The sequence below is a fragment of the Pelmatolapia mariae genome, linkage group LG8 (genome assembly GCF_036321145.2).
Source record: "Pelmatolapia mariae isolate MD_Pm_ZW linkage group LG8, Pm_UMD_F_2, whole genome shotgun sequence".
Taxonomy (NCBI): Eukaryota; Metazoa; Chordata; class Actinopteri; order Cichliformes; family Cichlidae; genus Pelmatolapia; species Pelmatolapia mariae.
This window is the reverse complement of record NC_086234.1, coordinates 19,336,012-19,354,851: the sequence shown is the minus strand read 5'-3', so window position 1 is coordinate 19,354,851 and position 18,840 is coordinate 19,336,012. Positions and strand designations below refer to the sequence as shown.

Sequence of the window (18,840 nt, the reverse complement as noted above, 5' to 3'; positions counted from 1 at the left end):
AACAGTGATAATGAGCCGGTACTTTATTTACATGCTGCAAAATGTGAGATGCCATTGCCACTGAATGATGCGGTTTCTTAACTGTCATGACCCAGGCTGTTGACAGAAGACAGGACACATGGCTTTATTGGTATGCCTAAATCCCTACATGCTTTAATTACTGGACTACCAAGCATTAAGTGGAAAATTCATCATTCAACATCTACTGACCTAGCGCACAAATAATCAGAGAGAATGAACAGATTCATTAAATTATCAGAATATGATTAAATCACTGAGCAAATAGAAAATGTATGATATAGTAAGAAAAAAGCTGTAAAATATTATAGTTTACAATAATTATTCACATTCAAAGGCTTTACATCTCAATACATACACAACATGGCCCCTGAACATGACTTCAATCCAAATATGATTCATATATTAGAATTTAAATAACACAGAATGAACTATAGGCTAAACAATAGCCATCAAATAACCTTATACAAGAATAAAAATACAAAAACTGTATCCTAATATCATTGCATTACTTGCTTCAGATTTTAATAATACATCATCTGTACATCACAGTTCTAGTCAGTTACAAGCCAGGTAGAGCTTCTACATACAATGTAACCGACTGCCATCGACTTGATTCAAACAATTTTTCTAACTAGAGGGGAAAACACTTCTCGTGCTTCCTCAACTTTATAGACAGATACAGCAATTTCATCGGTTATTTGGATGAGATAGATATTCTTTGACTGACATCCAACCACATCCGGCCCTGGGCCAGAGGGTCCCCAGTCACACACTGCACATACAGACTCAGCTGAAGGAAGAGGACCTTTGGAAAGACCGTAAGGTACTATGACAAAAAAATTAAAAGCATTATGATAATACATATTTCTAAAACAAGAGCACAAGTTAAATCAATCGCTTTAATTTCTATTGGGCCAAACATCAGAATGAAAAAAATAAAAAATAAAAAAAAAATAAAAATAATAGGCCAATGAGCCCAATGAGGCAGTTTTGCCATATTGTCCAGGGACAACAGCTTTACTGTGATTGCTTCTGAAAATGATAGTATGTGTATGCATCTCTGTTGATGATGGTGGTTTTCTGTTCAGCATGGGGTGGTCAGCACATAAGATTTTGTTTTGAATAGGGCATACTGAAGATGAGTGAACTATTCCACCAAATAAAAAACAAAAAACAAAGAAAAATTAAAAAAAATTAAGAACTCACACCACAAAAGAAATAGCCAGTGAATGGTACAGAACAACCAAATCATTCAACAATAGTCTCTATGGTTTCCAATGCAGTCAAAAATACCCACCTTTACTTGAATAAACTTTATCTCCAGTGCCCTAGGAGAGAAGCGGACAAGGCTGAGCTACAAAAACTGGCCATGCAGGAAAGATAAGCAAGTTATGATTAGGAAGTACAAGCTAGTGGCATGTTTACCCACCCCCCTGTTAGCAAAACATCCTCGGCTATGGAAGGCTCATACTTATACAGAGACTGGTTCAGACCCACGTCTCACTGCAGACCGGCACTCTGCATTATTATATAGAGACCTTAACTGCAATAAGCAAAGTACCGAGAGACTAAAAAAAACAACTCAAATACCGAGGGGAATATTTGGGTTCTGACAAAAATAGAGAGGATCTGAGTTTGGTAAACGTGTGAGACTGAACCATTTTACAGTATCTATAGAGTATATGCACTAAAAGTGGGGCTTGACTACAGCTTGCACATACAATGTAGGATTAGGATATGGTTTAATAAAGATATCATGAGAGGCGCTGGTTCACAAAAGCAAGATTTTGTGTCATCATCGAAGCAGGAAACCAGTCCTTGCGTTTGAGATAGTCGCAGCGGTACCCAAGCTTGTCACTCTACAAGACAAAGCTTGTCCTCCTCCCCCCCTTGCCCACCCCCGCAGAATGTACAAAAAGCAGATGTGCATGGTGGAAGTCTTATCATCCATACATGGAAAAATGCAATAGAAGCCTCACAGAGAGCACAAAGAACAAGCAAAGCAACCCTAAATCCAAAGTTGTATTTTTCCCATGGTTCTACTCAGGAAAACAAACAAGGTCTAGATGCCAGCGTCTCTAAGAGTTTGTTTACATTGCGGTGATGAAGGGCACTAAAGAGGGTGTTACTCTGCTCAGTGATTGGCCTCAGAGCTAAAGAGGAGTGGGCACAGGGTGAACCTGTGCTCCTATAGGCCAGGGTTTTGGTGCCTTTGATAGATCTTTCTCCACACTTCCTGGATCTTCTTACACCATCTGTCTGCATTCCCGCTGGGGTCCATCAAATAGTATGTCCGGTTAGGCTGCAAACATCATAGGAAAAACATTTACATATTTTTTTATTATTTTATATAAAACTGAAGGAAAATATTAAGATCTGTCAAAAAGGCATCACAAATCAATAATTGTGTACCGTGTGAACAAAGAAGGTTTTGAAGTTCTTGGCCTCGGGGCGTAACTCTAAGGACCAAGGAATCTCCCCCTTCAGGACCCTGTTGACAGGATCCACGTAGTACAGGTGTGGTCCTTCAGTGAGAAGCAGCTGTCTCCGTCGGGCGAACAGACCCTGCCAAGGAATGCAAACATCTCATTGCTTCACCAACAGAGGGGGCTACGAGGCCAGTGACACTTTGCACAGTACAACAGGGAATTCCCCTTTACTTCCCATTTGACAGCAGTGAAAAGCAAAGGGAAGTGACTTCACTGATCTGTAGCCAACTCAAACTGGAAAACTCCACAGAGTCTAGCTGGCAGAATAGTGTAAAGTACTAAAAGATGTCTTTTTTTAAATACTGAAACAATGCAATACAGTAGGATTCAAATATATGCCGTAGAATTCACACACACCTTTCGTTTATCCACTGGGCCCATTTTCAGGATTAGGTTATTCTCCACAAACTGGTGCCTGTGTTGATACACAAAAACGCAAATGGTAACTACACAATTTTTTAAAACGAAGTAACATAACTAATTGTTAATCCACATTTCTAAATCATTCACCAAAAATCTCTTATGGTTTCCAGTGCAGTGAAAAATATTTCCAGGATACAAGCAAGACATTGATTCAAAATTGGTTTTGATATACATCCAACAAAGAACAGCACATGACACAGACATTTTAACAGGGGTGGAGAAATGGAAGGGGTTTACCAGGGGTTTCCAGTGGTCTGTTTATCCAGCAATAACTGCTTCTCTTCTTCAGTGAACTGCAGGTCCAGCTCAAAGGAGTTGTTGTCCAGGTCGTGGATATACTGCTCAATGTTGCTGCTGGACCTCTGCGGCGGCGTCGAGTCATGTGGCGACAGGGAGTGTGATGAGCTGGACGGGGCCACCTGCATGTTGCTGAACTGGCTCAGGAGGTCATCGTACTGAGAGTCATAAAGAGACAGTGTCTCGTTATGAAAGGTGCATTGATGTTATGCTGATAATTTATGACTTGTTTACGGTTTGGATGAATCTCTAAGCTTCAACAAGGTCTCAAACCTGATGCTCTCTTTGAATGAGCAAACAACAGACCAAAACAAACAAAAAACATACCAAGACTGTTACCATAGTAAAGTAAAATATCTTACATTTCCATAGCAGTCCTCATCATCTTCAGACATTGCTGGCAGGTAGGGTGTGAGCTTGGGAGGTGTCTGTAGGTGAAGGTCACTCCAGGAGATGGTGTCAAAGAAGGGGTGCTGCTTCAGTGGTTCGTACCCTCCCATCTCTTCACAGCCAAGCCGCTTGGTTGGGTCCAATGACTGAAATTTAAATAAAATGTAAATAGCCAACTTCTAAACAGGTAACTGATTAACTTATTTCCAAATTATTACCAAAGGAGGTTGAAATGTGTTATTGTGATATGCAATGACATACCAAAAGCCGTTCAACAAGATCCTTAGCTTTGGGGAAGAATTTCTCTGGGAATTCATACTCCAGCTTTATTATTTTCTGGAATATCAGGTACTCATTTCTACAGCAATTAAAGAGAAAAGAAAAAGTGTAACAAGTGAACATTGGTGTGTTTGGTTCGGATTTTTTGCACTTGAAAAAAACAATTAAGAAAAATTGAGTTTTGTAAACACAGTAGTTCTTACCCAGCTCTGAATGGTGGTAAACCAGCCACCAGCTGATAGATAATACATCCCAAGGCCCAAAGGTCAGAGCTAAAAATTAAAAAGTAAACAGTTATAAAATTGCAGGAATGATGCCCACCCTGAGCTGAAAAACCTAATAAAAATCTCATTACCTCTTGCAGGCTGATTTCTCTGTTAGTAGCTCTGGAGACACATACTGCGCTGTTCCAACAAACGAGTTTGCTCTCGCTGCCAAAAAACAAACAAAAGGGTAAAAAGACAAGTTCTCCTTTCTTAAACATGTTCTATGCAGCATGTATTAAATGCTTTTCTACTGTGCAAAAAGATTGTAATCTAACATAGGTGACAAGTTTGCAAGTTACTTCACCAGCTACAAAGATTGCATTGCTTTCAGCCATAATAACCACAGAACAAAGCAGATGTATAACCGTCAACTGCTTTCTACAGTCAAAGCAAAAGCAGGGGCAGTTACCCAAGTTAGCTGTAAGTCTTTTAGTAGCATGAACAAGTGAACTTATATTGGATTCACTTAGTGCCAGTGATATTAATAACAGCAGATTTCTGAAACTTATGCTCAGTCCTTGAGGTCAGTTAAGACCCTATATTTATGCTGGTCATACTTTACCATAAGGAACATAAAGAAAATCAGCACTGTGATTATACCTTGTTTACTGTCTGATGGTAACTGTTTTGCTGTTCCAAAATCTGTTATCTGAATGTGCATCTCTTCACTCAGAAGAATATTTTCTGGTTTCAGATCTCTGAAATGAAAACAATAAAAATTGTGAGCAAAAACAAACGCTTAGCAGCAAGTGAAATTTTTATAGCAAAACCTGCAAAAAGGACATAACAAAGGGTGTTGTCTTACCTGTGTATTATCCCCTTATTGTGCAGGTATTCTAGAGCACAAACTATTTCAGCTGAGTAGAATCTAGTGCAGGTCTCATCAAATGAACCAATTTTGCGAATGTATTTCAGGAGCTCGCCGTTCTTAGCATAACTAAGACCAAAATCTAAGACAGACTGGTTAAGGAAAACTTATTAAACAAAACAGTAAAACACGTGTTAGGAAATAGGCCTTGATAGACTGAATTTGTTAAAAGGATACACAGCTTCTCATCATCTTGAAATGTGAAGTAGAGTTTGACAAAGAACGGGTGATCAAGACTTGACATCAAATCCCTCTCTCGTTTCACATACTGGGTTTTGTTCTCCTTCACAATATGGCGTTTCTCTAAAATCTTAACTAAAGGAGAGAAAAGAGAATATTAGTAAACGTAAACCCAGCAACTTTTTCATTTTAGTCTAACTCAATTCATTATACGTTATTACTTACTTGCATATTCTTTCCCTGTTGCCTGCTCTCTTGCCAGGACAACCTTAGAATAAGAAACAACAGTGAGATGATATGACATGTAACCAACCAGTCAGATGTTGAGGGGAAATAATAATAATATTTCCTTGGGCTTACTTGTCACTTCACCTAAAATGAACTCAGCATGACTCATCCAAGCACATTAATCAAAATAACGCTAGCATGTAGCAACATCTTCCTCGGCACATTTCAAAAGCTAAGTGGAATGTAAGTTACATACCGTTGAGAAGGAGCCCTCTCCCAGTATCTTGCCAAATTTAAAGTCCTCTGGCCTCTTTTTGCGTGGCTGAGAAGCCTGGACGGCTGGCTGTGTGCAGAGCTGTGGGGCCTGGCTGCTAGCAGATGCTCCTACAGCACAAGCCTGTGAGGCTGCGCCCTCCATGCTGGGGCAGTGGCTGCTGCTTGCGCCTGGGATTGCAAGTGGCGAGCAGGAGTCAGGGTGGTTTCTTACCATTGATGGATGCGAGCAGGAACAGATGACAACGCTGGGCTGAATGGGCACAACATCATACTGTAAGAAAAAGAGGGACCATAAAGAATGTGTTATTAAGCAGGGTGACACAGGTAAATAACAATTCACATGTGGAAAGGCTCTTTACTTGAGAAAGCTGAGGGACTGTATATCCATCTGAACTACTACTGGATTGAACATAACAGTGACGACAAAAATATCAGGATAAAATAGTAACAATTTAACATTTCAATAACGTTTTCAATGAAAATGAATGCATAAAGAAAATGTGTTTTGTTATTCAGCACTTTAAACTATCACTTAAATGAGGGATTTCAGGTTTTTCTATCAGTCTGTGATGGATTTAGTAATTGATGCGGTTATTAGTTGTCAAAATACAGATTAGATGGCCCAAAGAGCACACGACAAAAGCAGCTAAACTTAATTACTGAAAAACATGAGCTTCCTAGAACAACACCGGCACCAGTGACAAAGGTGAGTTGAGATGTTTACATAGATGAGACTAAAAGAAGTTACCCACCACAACCACAGTCTTCTCATTCTACTGACACCTGAAAGTTCCCACTGGTGTAAACAACACTTTGAAGTATTTTTTTTCATATGCTTTGAAATCTCTGAACTTTCTCATTGCACTCCATCATGAAAATTAACTAAATTAATTAATTATTTTTTTAATGATAGCCAATGATATCTACATTGCTATGCAGTTCTTTATTAGCATGAAGGAACTCCATGTAGAATTTTGTTGTGCAACCTTGCGTTGCATTATGATAATAATTAATCCTGAATCTTAAATCTCTTTCACAAAGTATACATATGACACATGAAGAGAAAGAAATGTACTCACATATTACACGAAGCACTTTACAGGCTGCTGGCTTAAAATTATTGTTGCTTATAGTTCTGTAAATTACAATAACCTAAACATACAACTACTACAAGTAAGACCACTTGTAGACCAAAGTCTAACAGTGATAAGAAGGAACTGCTTAAGGAGCCACTTCTGAGCTTGGTGGTCCCACCCACCTGTGTTCAAGCTGTAAAAACTATGTCAAAGTTAATTTTTCATGTGACAGTGATACTTGAGACATAAACTGCGCTGAACTCACACCATCTATGTGTACATAATCAAACTGACATGGCAGCTGAGGCACACCAACTGCCTGTTTAAAACTTAAAGATAGTGCTTCCTAAAATTCCCGGTACCGGTGTCATTTATATATAAACACATTGAATTACCCGAACAATAAGTGTGTAGTTTAGCTGGCAGTTCAGTTTACGTTTAATTAGTTCAGTTGGCCTAGCTGTTTCTCATTCAAAACCAAGGTGTGGCCATTATTTTAGCTGCCTATTCCGGCCTATTTCAGCTAGCCATATAACTACCTACTGAGTCACTGCTATTGGTCAGGCATGTAATGGTTGGAGGAAAACGCCGTATAACGTTTTCCTAACTCTGAGAAGTCGTGAAACAACCGCACTGTGCGAACTTACCTTGCTAACAAGCTAATGTTAGCTCCTGTTGGCTTGTCAAATAATGCCGGCCATCGCTGACAGTGAGTTACAAACTTAACGCCAACAGCCAATTAGCTAACGTTAGCAAATCAGGCAACACAAGCAACTTCAAAACCGTGTGGCATTTTCAAGAAACGTCACTTAATCGTGTTCAAAGTTAGTTTCCTGCCGTTTATATGAAGATTTGAAAGTTGACACTCGAATAGCACAACGCTTTCCTTCAAAATATATGCTAACCAATGGAAGAACGCAATAAAGCTAATGCTAGCCTGCTAGCAAACGGGGATATCGAAAGCGCGAACCTGTTAAGCTATCAATAGCCAATAGTTACTAGTAGAGGAAAACGCTCATGTGTCCCCTGTAACTATTATCGTGTACTAGTAAACGTTTCAAAAGGCCCAAATAAGTCGAGAAAGTGTGACTCATGAATACTGTGTGAGATTTGACGATCCAAATTAACAAGGCAAACACTGGGTGTTGCGATAGCCAACATTAGCAAACTAGCAAGCTGCTAGTGAGTCGTAAGGCTAAGCGATCTCCTGCAGCTAGCACTGCTCTTCAAATGAAGGCCCGACGTAACTATTTATCCCCACACAGCCTTTACACTGACCATTTTGAGCACCGGCTTCGAGCTGGTATTCACGGCAAAGTTGTAACACTTACCACCTGACTTGTAGCTCTTGCCATGAGAGTTTTCAGCGAGTATTTATTTGGAATAAAATAATTAGAGAAGCTCCAGTAATGGCTGCCTCTGCGCCTTCATTTTCGAGCTGTGACGTCGTTCCACAACAATGTTACCGCAGGACAGCAGAGGAGAGTCCCGCTGTGTCCGCCCCCTCGCCACATTAACAACCTACTGAACTTCATCTTACTGATAGGGCCGGAGTCAGACGGTAGCAGTTGTGGATATTCAAATACCGCAGTAGACGTGGCCTACAAACTCCCGTTTTAGACCAACTTTGAATATATGGCAGTAAGGATCTACAGGTCTTTTTTATTCAAGTGTAACTAAACTTAAGTGAAGAAGCACTCCTAAATACCCAAACTGACAAAAATGACCAATATCCATAAAACGCTTTGTGTGAAACTGAAACTGTGGCAACCAAGTATATTCCAACAAACACAAGTTTAATCTAATAAATATTTTGTCAATAAACCAAGAATATGTGTTTTAAATGCCAATGATAAAAATAATAATAATAATAAAAATAAATAAAAATAATAATAATAATAATAAACACCCTTATTTTATTTCTATTTAGTTGACTTGCATCACAAAGTTCATTAATTTACATAAACATATAAGCAAAAAAAACCCAAACATAACCATTCATATGTGCCAAAATATTTTTTGAGCATTTTAAAACAGTCGTGTATTAAAAAGAACCCACGGTTGAAATCTGATTTAGTGTAAAGTCTTTGATTCAATCCTCTTCATCAAGGTCATGTGAGCTTGTTCTTGTCTTGTCATTGCTTTCCGTTTCTTCATCTTCTGCCTCATCTTCGTCATCTTCCTCTGAGGGGTCTGTGTCCTCACTGGAGTCATCTTCTACAGGTGCACTAAACACAGAAATGAACTCAGTAAACATAGGAAACAAATCGTTAAAGCCTATTTTAAGAGAATTCTTGCCATTTTGAAAATTATGCTGGTAATTTTTATGCCATATAGACATCACCACTAAGAGAACTAACTTATATAAGGTCAAATATAACCAAAGATTTCTTGGTACATTTATTTAATTATTGTAATAGATACGTGAATGCTAGATCAATACTTACCACTGACGTCTGTTGAGATTCATGCATTCTACTCCAGAGTTAACATCAAATGGATCTGTGAACAAAACAGATGTGTAGCTTTCATTACGAGGACAGTTAATTCAGCACTACAGGTCACTCAGCAACAAAAATACACATCCAGATTCTAGACATTTCCAGACAATCAGCCTGGATACTGACTTCCTAATCACAGCCAGATTTGTTCAGAGATGCAAGCAAAATCAAATGAGTCAAAATCCAATAAAGAAAGGAAAAAGAAACAACAAGGCAGCCTGATTACAAGGCAAGGAAACAATGCAAGGAACAGTTATATCAATGTCCACAGAATAATCATTCAGATACAACAGTTCATAATGACATTTATTTCCCCTTGGAATATTCATTACTAACTGTCTTTAAAGTCTTAAGAATAATACGAGTTTTATATCTTATAAACAAATATGAGAACACTGGTTTCCCGGTGACAATTTAGCAAATGTGAGTCACAACAGGAAACTATAAAAATTATTCTAATTATTCATTATCAACTACTCAGATTCAGCCATTTCCAAAGTGAACCTTTCCAAAATAAAAATACATTTGAATCAAACAGTTGATTATGACCAACAATACTGTGCAAAAATCCCTCATTTCTTAATATTTGCTTCCAAAGTGGTTTCGAGCAATAGTTCTCCAGGCTCTCTGAACCTCTTTCAAAGTTTGTCTTTGGATAGTGGCTGCTTTTTCACTCATTTTTAATCCGGTCCAATACCTGACCATTTTCAAGGGAATGTTTGTTAAGCCACTTAACACAGACTCGTGAATTAATCAAACACAAAAAGGGACCCAACTCAAGAGATGACCTTTGTTGTTTCTACACTGCAGAAAATTAAGCCAAGAACCAACTTTAATTTGTATCTTTAGGCACTTTCTTGTTACAAAAACACATCATTTGTTCTCATTTATTTTGTTGAATTTATGAAAATCCCAAAGATAACAGCTTAACAAGAATGAAATAGTATTTTTACACCAACAAGGTGATTCCCAAAGAGCTTTTAGCTAAAACCTTGGCACATCTCGAAATGGTCTGCATATGTCCTTAAAGAATTTGAAGAAACTAGACAAATTGAAGACAAGAAAAAGTGGCAGGCCTAAAAATACTACCTACAGTAAACAGAAACATCTGGAAGTCATGTTTTAAAGAAAGATCCATCTACTGCCTCATCAGCAATGCTGTCAGATGAATGGAATCCATGTCAAGAATCCATTCTTAAAGAAGGGAAACAAGAAGTACTGGACTGAAAAAAATGGAGTATTAAAAATTTTTACATTTTTGATTCAAATCATCATCAATATATACAGAGAAGTTCAGGAGAGAGGTGTTGGGAAAATGTATCTTGCCAAAATTTACACACTTAAGAATGTACATTCAGATTTTCATCCACTATCTGGTGATACCACCATGTGGAAAGCATCTAATTGGCAACGCCTTCAATTTTTCAGCAAACACACATGTCAATGCAGTAATAGCATAACTGGATAGAAAAACAGACAGTTGAACACTATCAGTCATGGATTGGCCTCCCCAGAGCCTGGGCCTCAACATTACTGAAGCAGTATGGGATCTTCTTGACAGAGAACAGAACCAAAGGCAGCCAACATCCAAGAATGAATGTCCTTCAAGAAGCCTGGAGAACCATTTATGAAGACTACTTAAAGGACCAGAAATCTAGTCAGAAATAGTTCAGGCTGTGTTGATGAATAAATGTGGTCACATCAAATATTCACTTTCAACCTCATTAGAATAGTATTAGAGTTATACGCTATATTTCCATATTTGTTTGCATGTGTCTGAATAAATCACTGCACCTACTTTGCATTTTCTACGCAAAATATGAAAAACTTAGGAGTGGCTCAAGATTTTTGCACTCAGGAGGTCCTTCAAGAACTAATTACCTTCTAAGTCCTTTTTTTCTAGTTTGTATTTGTTATTAGGAAATCTAAAGTGATGCAACAGCTAGCCACTTCAACACAACTTCCTGCTTTAGTCTTATTTTCTTGTTTCAGCCTCTTTGTTTTCTTTCTTTTCTGCTTTGCTGTTGCGTGATTTCTGCGTTCTGTTTTAGTGTTTTAGGGTTAACACAGCTAATGTTTTACCAGTAACCCCAAAAGACAATCAAAGTTTCTCTTATGTCAGAAAAAAATCACTACTTTGTAGTAAGAGCTAATGCAAACACTGATGATCCATGCCCACTTTTAACTGCCCTACAGCAGGTCTCATTTTGCACTAAATCATATACACAAATTGTTATATTGTTATTTATTGTTATATTGTTGCTATCGCAACACCCAGTGTTTGCCTTGTTATTGTATGTTTCATATGCTATATGTTTGTTTGTTTTTTATTGTTCTTGCAACAGTTACAAAGATACAAAAAATGCGACTAAAACTTAACAGTTACTAAAACAGTTACTGGAAACTGTCATCTGAAAGCTCTTAAAGTCCAATAAATGTGATTTATTTAAGAGCCACTACTTGTACATGAAGCCAAACTACAGCTAAAATAAGAAAGAGGTTGAACCAAAATACAGTGACCCTCTACCTCCACTGCTACACAAACCCAGACACTGCGTGGAACCCCAGGTTATTTACCAAACTCCTCCTCTTCCTCTGGTTTAGAAGTGAGAAACTCTTTCTCTACACCAAGGAGCTCTTCTTCCGACTGACAAGCAGCGTAGCGGCCAAGCAGGACTTTATTGAGCTCCAGAAACGTTGTCCCCCACTTAAATTTCTTCAATAAGAGCAATGCCAGTTCCTCAAAACCTGCAATATCAGAAACAATATGTCACAGTTTAACTGCCATAACCAAAATAAGACACAAAAAGCAGTTGCTGTGGTATTCCTGAATAACTAAACCTAAACCCTTACCTACGATGCAGAACGTGGCAGCAAAAGCTTCAACGCAGGACAACTTGCAAGGCTTGCCATAATTTACAGGGTTCGCAGCTACGAGGTACGGCAGTAACCTGGGATGACTTCCAACCATCTTATTGAAGGGTGTCTCCTCCAGTTTGGCCCAGGAGCAATCAATCACTGCGAGCCCATTGTTGGCCACAATCTCTCTGTGCAGACAAAACATGGAGAAAAAAAAATTGCTTTGAAGTGGATCACAACAGTGACACAACTTATAGAATTTATTTAATTTTCATTACCAACAAAACACTTCGATATAGTAACATTTGTTTTAATATAACAATGCATTGGAATGTCTCAAGTTTTTAATATGACTGATCTTTAAGCTCAAGCTCTACATGGGGTAAATAATCAAGTATTAAATCTAAAAGGAGGGCCTTTACACTCAGGGGACACTTTATTAAGTACACTTTGCTAGTCCTGGGTTGTACCCCTTTTGCCTTCCTAACTACCTTAATTCTTCATGGAATAGATTCAACAAGGAGTTTGAAATCTTGTTCCTCAGAGATTTTGGTCCATATCGACATGACAGAATATAACAGTTGTTGTAGATATACATCCATGATTCAAAATTTCTGGACTGAGATCTGGCAATTGAAGCTGTCATTTTACTACAGTCAAGAAACCAGGCTGAGATGATGGAAGCAGCTACCATGAAATGGGTACACTGTGGTCATAAATAGGGCTGGGCCATATTATACCGTTCACGGTAATACCGGTATAATGTTGGGCAACGATAAGAAAATGAAATATCGCGATAGAATATGGGTAAAACGCGCATGTGCAGTGCCTTTGTTTTCATATGCACATGGCGGAAAAAGCATGGCGGTGACGGAGAATGAGAAGGGCGAAAGCGGATCATTGAATGAAAAGGATGAACCAGAATTGGTTTGTAAAAATGCTGCAACTTCAGTGGTGCGGAACTGGTTTAGCTTTCCTCCGTCAGATACACAACAAAGCACTATTTTTGGTAGAGCATGCTAGCGGGCCGTCGTTATTACCGTGTTTGTTGGAAAATACGGCACACTTAAAATCTATCCTTTGATTTTTCTGAAAATCGACAGTGCCCCTTATAATCCCGTGTGCCTTATGTATGAATTCTGGTTGTGTTTACTCACCTCTAAATGATTTTATGTGGTACACGGCGCTCGAAAATCTGTCAAATGTTTTAGTACGACTTTGCTAAGCTACGAAGCCGCACCGCTTGATGAATTGTCGGAGCTTTACGGTTACCGTAGGCAGGAGCCTCGCGGATTGATACGTACTGTGCTTCAACGTAATATTACCGTATTGCGTGTGTATAACCTCTTTTTAAGTTTTGTGGATATTATACATGGTTATGCTGAGGATATGTCGGCCAATTTCCACTGGAAATGCCTTTTCGTTAAAATGTCAGTAAGGAATTTGCACTGTTAAATTTTTATATAACTTTAATGCAAAAAACAGCTGCTTGTTTAAGTGAAATACATTGATGGTTTTTTTTTTTTGCATTAATAAAGTTGTGGAGTTGTAAAGTATTTTGTCTAGTGTCAATTATATTGTCAGTTATATCGTTATCGCAAATTTTCAAATGTATATCGTGATAAATATTTTTGGTCATATCGCCCTGCTCTAGTCATAAAGGGATGAACATCATCAGAAACAAAACTCAAGTAGTCTGTGGTGCTAAAACACTACTCTGTCTCTAGGTTCCAAAGTGTGCCAACAAAATATTTCCACACATTTACACTGACCAGCAGCAGCTGGACTTGCTGATACAAGGCAGGATGGAGCCATGCTTTTGTGTTGTTTACCATCCAAATGTGTCAGCAGAAATCAAGACTCATCAGAGCAGGCAACATTTTTCCAAAAACTTTTGTTCAGTTTTGATGAACCTGTGTGAATTGTTGCCTCAGTTTCCTGTTCTTAGCTGACCCAGTGTGGTCTTCTGCTGCTGTATCTAATTTACTTCAAGAGTCCACATTGTACTTTAATAGATGTTCTTCTGTATTTCTTGGTCCTAATGCGTGTTTATTTCACCTACTGTTGTTACTCTGAACACTGGCATCAAAAAAACATTTTCACCCTGAGAACACGCGTTAATGAGTAACTAAACAGGTGTGCATCAAAATGTGTATATAAATAGTTATAGGAGGTGGTCTATGGCTACAGATTCTTTGATTTCATTGGCTGAAGTACAGAGGAAACAGCTGAACAAACCTGTCTGCTGGCGTCACATACTTCGTGCCCATTGGACTAAGTATGAGCCCGTTGAATCTCTGATTGAGTCTCAGGTTGCGTACAAAGCCCTTCCTCACCAACTTTCTGCCAGTACAACGTTTGGGATCGCAATGACCCAGCTCCCACATGGCAAGTGGGCAAGGAAGCTTCACCTGAGGGGCCTCTGCTCCCTCCTCTCTGTGAAGACTTGCTGAGGAGAGAAAGTTCACAATCTCAGATTTCTCAAGTGTTTACACCATATCGAGTGTTATCAGTCCTGAGCAACGGACACTTTTTCTTAGTGTAGACAGCATTTCATGATGCTGACGCTATTGTAAATAGCATGCCTTACAGCCAACATGTTAAACATTTTTGCATTAGAGATCATCAATACACTACCTTCCAAAGCAGTGTGCATTTCTTCTGTAAAGGCCTCTAAAGATTTCCCTTTCATTTTGTGACGTTTGTCTTTGCCCTTGTTGTCAGGACGGACAAACTTTCCCTGCTTTTTTCGTCCCATGCTGCTAGTTAACTGTCACTGTCCGACTGTCACTGCAATGAACTGACCAACAAGTATGACTTAAGCTATCTGGCTATCCTGCTGACAACAGTTCGTCTAACAAATAGAACTGCCCAAAAAAGAGAAACAAAAACTTCTTATTTGCAATACGAATTAGACATGAGCAACTTTCAAGACTTTATCACAAACTAGTAGTAGTCTCCTTTCATCCGGCACCACTTTCATATGAAGTATAACCTAGCTTGATTGGCTTCGTATCGTGGTAAGCACGTCGTAGTCCCATATGAAAAACACGCATGCTCACGGCTTATTTTGATCACGTGGCGTGTCACCTGACCGGAACGAGCAAAAGAGGAAATGTAGACAGAAAAGTAACACTTTAACGCCTTCATAACGTAAATAATAATGCGTTGTTTTAGTTACCGAGTAGCTCATTTAATAAGGTTGTGTTTTGTCTGCGTGTATCTGTTCAGTAAGTACAGCTTTACTGCGCAGCTTCATTCAGAGATTTTAATCTAAACAGAGCTCCGTGTGTCTGATCTCGGCTTGTTTTTAATGCAGTTAACTATGGATCCGCCGGTAAAATGAAGATAGTCGAAGAGCCAAACACATTTGGGTACGTGAAGCAAAATAAGTTCACATTGTGCAGTTTTGTTGACTTTGGCCTGCTGCTAATGGATCTACTTTGTGTCCAGGCTGAACAACCCTTTTGTGGCTCAGGGCAGCAGACTGCAACCTAAAGTGACCCCAGCTCCAGTATCTGGTAAAACAAACTCATCATTTAAATATTTAAACCGGGGGTGTCAGACATAAAGAGGAAAGGAGGCGTAGATTTCTGACTTATAAGTGTATTTCATGAGTTTTCCTCCATTTATGCCATAGCAAAACCTTTGTCTTATAGTTGTAGTACACTCAAGGCGATGAACTACCAGAACTTTTTTCTGTCATTTCTGACATTTATTTCTCACAATTAAAGTCTAAAGAGTAACGCTGACAGATTTCTTTTGTTTGCCACAGCAGCATTTCTTTATCTTTGCACTTTTTTTTCTTATATTGTGACGTTTTAGGGATTAAATGTTTTATTAGATTTCTTTACACTGACAAAAGGGGGGGTTTCACTGCTTCTGCCCACTTAAGGTTAATCCCTGATTTAAAGCCTCAATTCATTAAATCATATGTAAAATGTTCTAAATGTTGACTAAAGGGTCCTTTAGATTTTCTGTCTCATCATATGAGCAATGATTTCCTCCTTAAGGCCCAGTGCACCTTCATCAGCTTGCTGGAAAGTGCTTCAGTCTCACGGAGTCGACGTATGTATTTAACCTGTCATACAGTAGTATATTCCACCATCTCTCCACAGTGCAGACCATTAGATTATTCCATGTTGGATCTGAACGTCTGGAAAATACATAACAAACAATAGCATGTTGTCCTCACTTTGCAGGTATAAATATGAATTCTGTCCATTTCACAACGTCACTCAGCATGAGCAAACATTTAGGTGGAATGCCTACAGTGGGATCTTGGGGTAAGAAGCTCCAGAAACAAAACACAAACCAGATGTAAATGTGTGAAGCAAGCTGTTGGCTTCTTGTGGGAGTCAGGTTTGTGTTTGGTCCCTGCAGGATCTGGCAAGAGTGGGAAATGGCAAACAACACTTTCACCGGCATGTGGATGAGAGACGGCGACACTTGTGGAAACAGAAACAGAGAAACAAAGGTATCTAAACCTTTAAAATCCTCCTGGTATTCCACTGACAAAATTTTGTGCCCCGTCTTGAATATGAGGCCAACACTTTGCAAAGCTAATTATTGCTTGAATGTATTGTGCATGTAAACATAACAACTAGTTCCAAACCGAGTCAAAGACAATTGGCAAATCATCCCATCAGCCCTTAAAGTTATGCTTTTCCTTGTTTTCTGCCATATACTCACTTGCTGTTCACACCTGCCTTTTATGGGGGTCAATCAATTGGAACAAAAGTGGCTTAGAGTGAGTGGGGGAAGGGAGCTGTTTCAGTCAGTGGAGATCTCGACTAGAGTCTAAGAATAAATATGTGGAACTGGGAATTACTTTCTTACTCAGCAACATGAATAAGAAATTGTGTTTTCTTTCTTTCTTGTCGTGGATCTGCAGGTGATTCTGGTCTGCAGCACAAGAAGCAAGCTCGCTCAAGTCTCAGAGCCCAGTACCTGTGTGTACTCGCTAACCTTTGAGACCCCACTTGTTTGCCATCCACATTCTCTTTTAGGTAAGTTAAGCAGGACTTACTTTCATGCCAATGGGGATAGGGTTACTTATAAATTCTGTGCTCTTTTAAAGTGTATCCAACTCTGAAAGAGGAGCTACAGAAGGAATGGGATGAAGCGGAGCAGGCTCGCTATGAAGGACTTATAACTGAACAGGTGAGGGCCAGTTTGGTAGGTAAACAAATACTGCAGTATGACTTGCTTCCTCTATGCTTTTCATCTATGTCAGTTTATGCCACCTGTGAGATGATGAAATGTAGACGCAGAAAATATAGTGGATATAAACGATAGACTTAGTGAAGCTAAAATTCAAGTGCCTTAAAGCTGCATTCTTTTTAATGGCCACCAGGGGGCGAGTCATCTGTTTGCAAAAAGATGTCCAGTTGTACAGATGTCTAGGAGAAAATAAGTCTGCTGCTCACTTCATTTACATTATCAGTAAACACCTTCCAGATTAGTTCATCTTCTCAGCTGCTTAACAGATACTGTACTCAAATTTTGTTGAGTACAGTATCTGTTATCATGTCTATTAGAGTGAAAAATGAGCATAAAACAGAATACTTGTGATTCACAAGTGCACCCATATTATCATGCAGCGTCCTTCAGTTTCCTCATTCATCACATGAGTTTTCAAAACGTCAAAAATATGACAACACCAAAAACGGTCTGTTTACGGCTTTGTGTCCATCTTTTATGTACAGTTATTGTAACTGAAAATCAGACACCTCTGATTGAGCTCTGTTATGGTACACACATTTCAAGGTGTCTTTTGTTATGTACATTTTAATTATTTGTGGAATTGTTATGTTTGCATTTTGTACATGTGCTCCAGGGATACAACAATCTCTTAAAGGATATTTTTGAGGACGCCGGACTGCTGAAGAGTCGGAAAGTAAAAGTCAAGGTTCAAGAGGCAGCAGCTGATTCAGAAAGGCAAAACTCTTTAGAGAAATGTAAAGCGGTGTGTAACCTTTCAAAGTAGTATCTCTTCTAACATTACAGCAAAATCACAATACAAGCTCAATAGTGTTTTTTTTTTTTTTGTTTTGTTTTTGTATATGTTTTCTACAGGACTACCAAAAACTGAGAGAAGAGACTGAGAGATTGCGAGCTCTTCTTACTCAACATAACATTCCTTTTACTTCTGAGACAAGTGAGTGAAGTCAGTCTTCACTCATTTAAGTCTCGTACAGTTTATATGAATGATTTTTTTTCCCCTATATGTGACAGATGATGGAAAAGGTACAGTGAGTGTGACGGTTAAGGATCAACACTTAAGAGGAGACAACGGACTCATTGATGTTCAGTGAAGATTACCTGGAGCAAAAACAAGCCAAAGCACCTGAGCGAAGTTTGTTGATCAGCATCAGAGAGACACATAAAGTAACCGGACAACACTGGTAGTGCTCAGGCTGTTGGTACTGCAGAATAAAATTTTGCAAGTGTAGCTGAGAGTGGGTAATTTTTTTAATTTATTTTTTTGTCGAGGATTCATCACTGAGCTGGAACTCTCCAAGACTATGAAAAGACACCATCGTGCATGAGAAATAAAATGAGCTTTGAAAATGTTTACAGCTGTCTCATCTTAAGTTTCAATTCATCAGTAAGTTTAGTTTGTTTTTTGTTGTTGTTGCAGAACTACTTGGTGTAGACTTGCACCACATTTCTCTTTTCTCTACA

At 38.8% G+C, this 18,840-nt stretch overlaps 3 protein-coding genes across 4 annotated transcripts; 1 reads left to right on the top strand and 2 right to left on the bottom strand.

Annotated features, from left to right (window-relative positions):
* Positions 1-5: 5 nt before the first annotated feature.
* Positions 6-8,263, bottom strand: pdpk1b (3-phosphoinositide dependent protein kinase 1b). Of its 2 annotated transcripts, XR_010094566.1 has the most exons (15): positions 8,125-8,263; positions 5,698-5,988; positions 5,439-5,481; positions 5,211-5,348; positions 4,971-5,115; positions 4,766-4,863; positions 4,255-4,330; positions 4,103-4,171; positions 3,882-3,978; positions 3,593-3,766; positions 3,171-3,388; positions 2,868-2,925; positions 2,434-2,586; positions 1,319-2,323; positions 6-1,168 (listed from the first exon to the last, which is right to left on the bottom strand). XR_010094566.1 is itself a non-coding variant. In XM_063481409.1 (14 exons), the coding sequence occupies exons 1-14, from the start codon at positions 8,146-8,148 to the stop codon at positions 2,210-2,212; spliced, it is 1,698 nt and encodes a 565-aa protein (XP_063337479.1). In that variant the 5' UTR covers positions 8,149-8,263; the 3' UTR covers positions 6-2,209. The 2 variants fall into 2 exon arrangements, 1 of the variants encoding a protein (XP_063337479.1); XM_063481409.1 differs by having other exon boundaries at positions 6-2,323.
* A 444-nt stretch (positions 8,264-8,707) lies between these two features.
* Positions 8,708-15,187, bottom strand: tsr3 (TSR3 ribosome maturation factor). The gene is made up of 6 exons (XM_063482072.1): positions 14,791-15,187; positions 14,392-14,602; positions 12,148-12,341; positions 11,872-12,042; positions 9,241-9,295; positions 8,708-9,021 (listed from the first exon to the last, which is right to left on the bottom strand). Exons 1-6 carry the CDS (start codon positions 14,909-14,911, stop codon positions 8,886-8,888), a joined length of 888 nt encoding a protein of 295 aa, XP_063338142.1. The 5' UTR covers positions 14,912-15,187; the 3' UTR covers positions 8,708-8,885.
* Positions 15,188-15,248: 61 nt separating this feature from the next.
* Positions 15,249-18,730, top strand: gnptg (N-acetylglucosamine-1-phosphate transferase subunit gamma). The gene is made up of 11 exons (XM_063481406.1): positions 15,249-15,383; positions 15,473-15,527; positions 15,607-15,674; positions 16,167-16,221; positions 16,356-16,439; positions 16,537-16,630; positions 17,048-17,162; positions 17,234-17,316; positions 17,993-18,121; positions 18,232-18,313; positions 18,391-18,730. The coding sequence occupies exons 1-11, from the start codon at positions 15,317-15,319 to the stop codon at positions 18,468-18,470; spliced, it is 912 nt and encodes a 303-aa protein (XP_063337476.1). The 5' UTR covers positions 15,249-15,316; the 3' UTR covers positions 18,471-18,730.
* The last annotated feature ends 110 nt before the right edge of the window (positions 18,731-18,840 follow it).

Bases quoted from the DNA above. Each gene is read 5' to 3' on its own strand.
- tsr3 (XM_063482072.1), bottom strand. From the start codon at position 14,911: ATGGGACGAAAAAAGCAGGGAAAGTTTGTCCGTCCTGACAACAAGGGC. The intron at 12,043-12,147 runs GTAAGGGTTTAG...CTGATATTGCAG, and splicing joins TGCCACGTTCTGCATCGTAG to GTTTTGAGGAACTGGCATTG. The intron at 9,296-11,871 runs GTAAATAACCTG...TTTTGTTCACAG, and splicing joins AGAGGAAGAGGAGGAGTTTG to ATCCATTTGATGTTAACTCT.
- gnptg (XM_063481406.1), top strand. From the start codon at position 15,317: ATGCGTTGTTTTAGTTACCGAGTAGCTCATTTAATAAGGTTGTGTTTT. The intron at 15,384-15,472 runs GTAAGTACAGCT...TTTTTAATGCAG, and splicing joins TGTCTGCGTGTATCTGTTCA to TTAACTATGGATCCGCCGGT. The intron at 16,222-16,355 runs GTATGTATTTAA...CTCACTTTGCAG, and splicing joins TTCAGTCTCACGGAGTCGAC to GTATAAATATGAATTCTGTC.
- pdpk1b (XM_063481409.1), bottom strand. From the start codon at position 8,148: ATGGCAAGAGCTACAAGTCAGGTG. The intron at 5,482-5,697 runs GTATGTAACTTA...TCTTATTCTAAG, and splicing joins GAGAGGGCTCCTTCTCAACG to GTTGTCCTGGCAAGAGAGCA. The intron at 3,389-3,592 runs GTAAGATATTTT...TATGACTCTCAG, and splicing joins ATGAGGACTGCTATGGAAAT to TACGATGACCTCCTGAGCCA.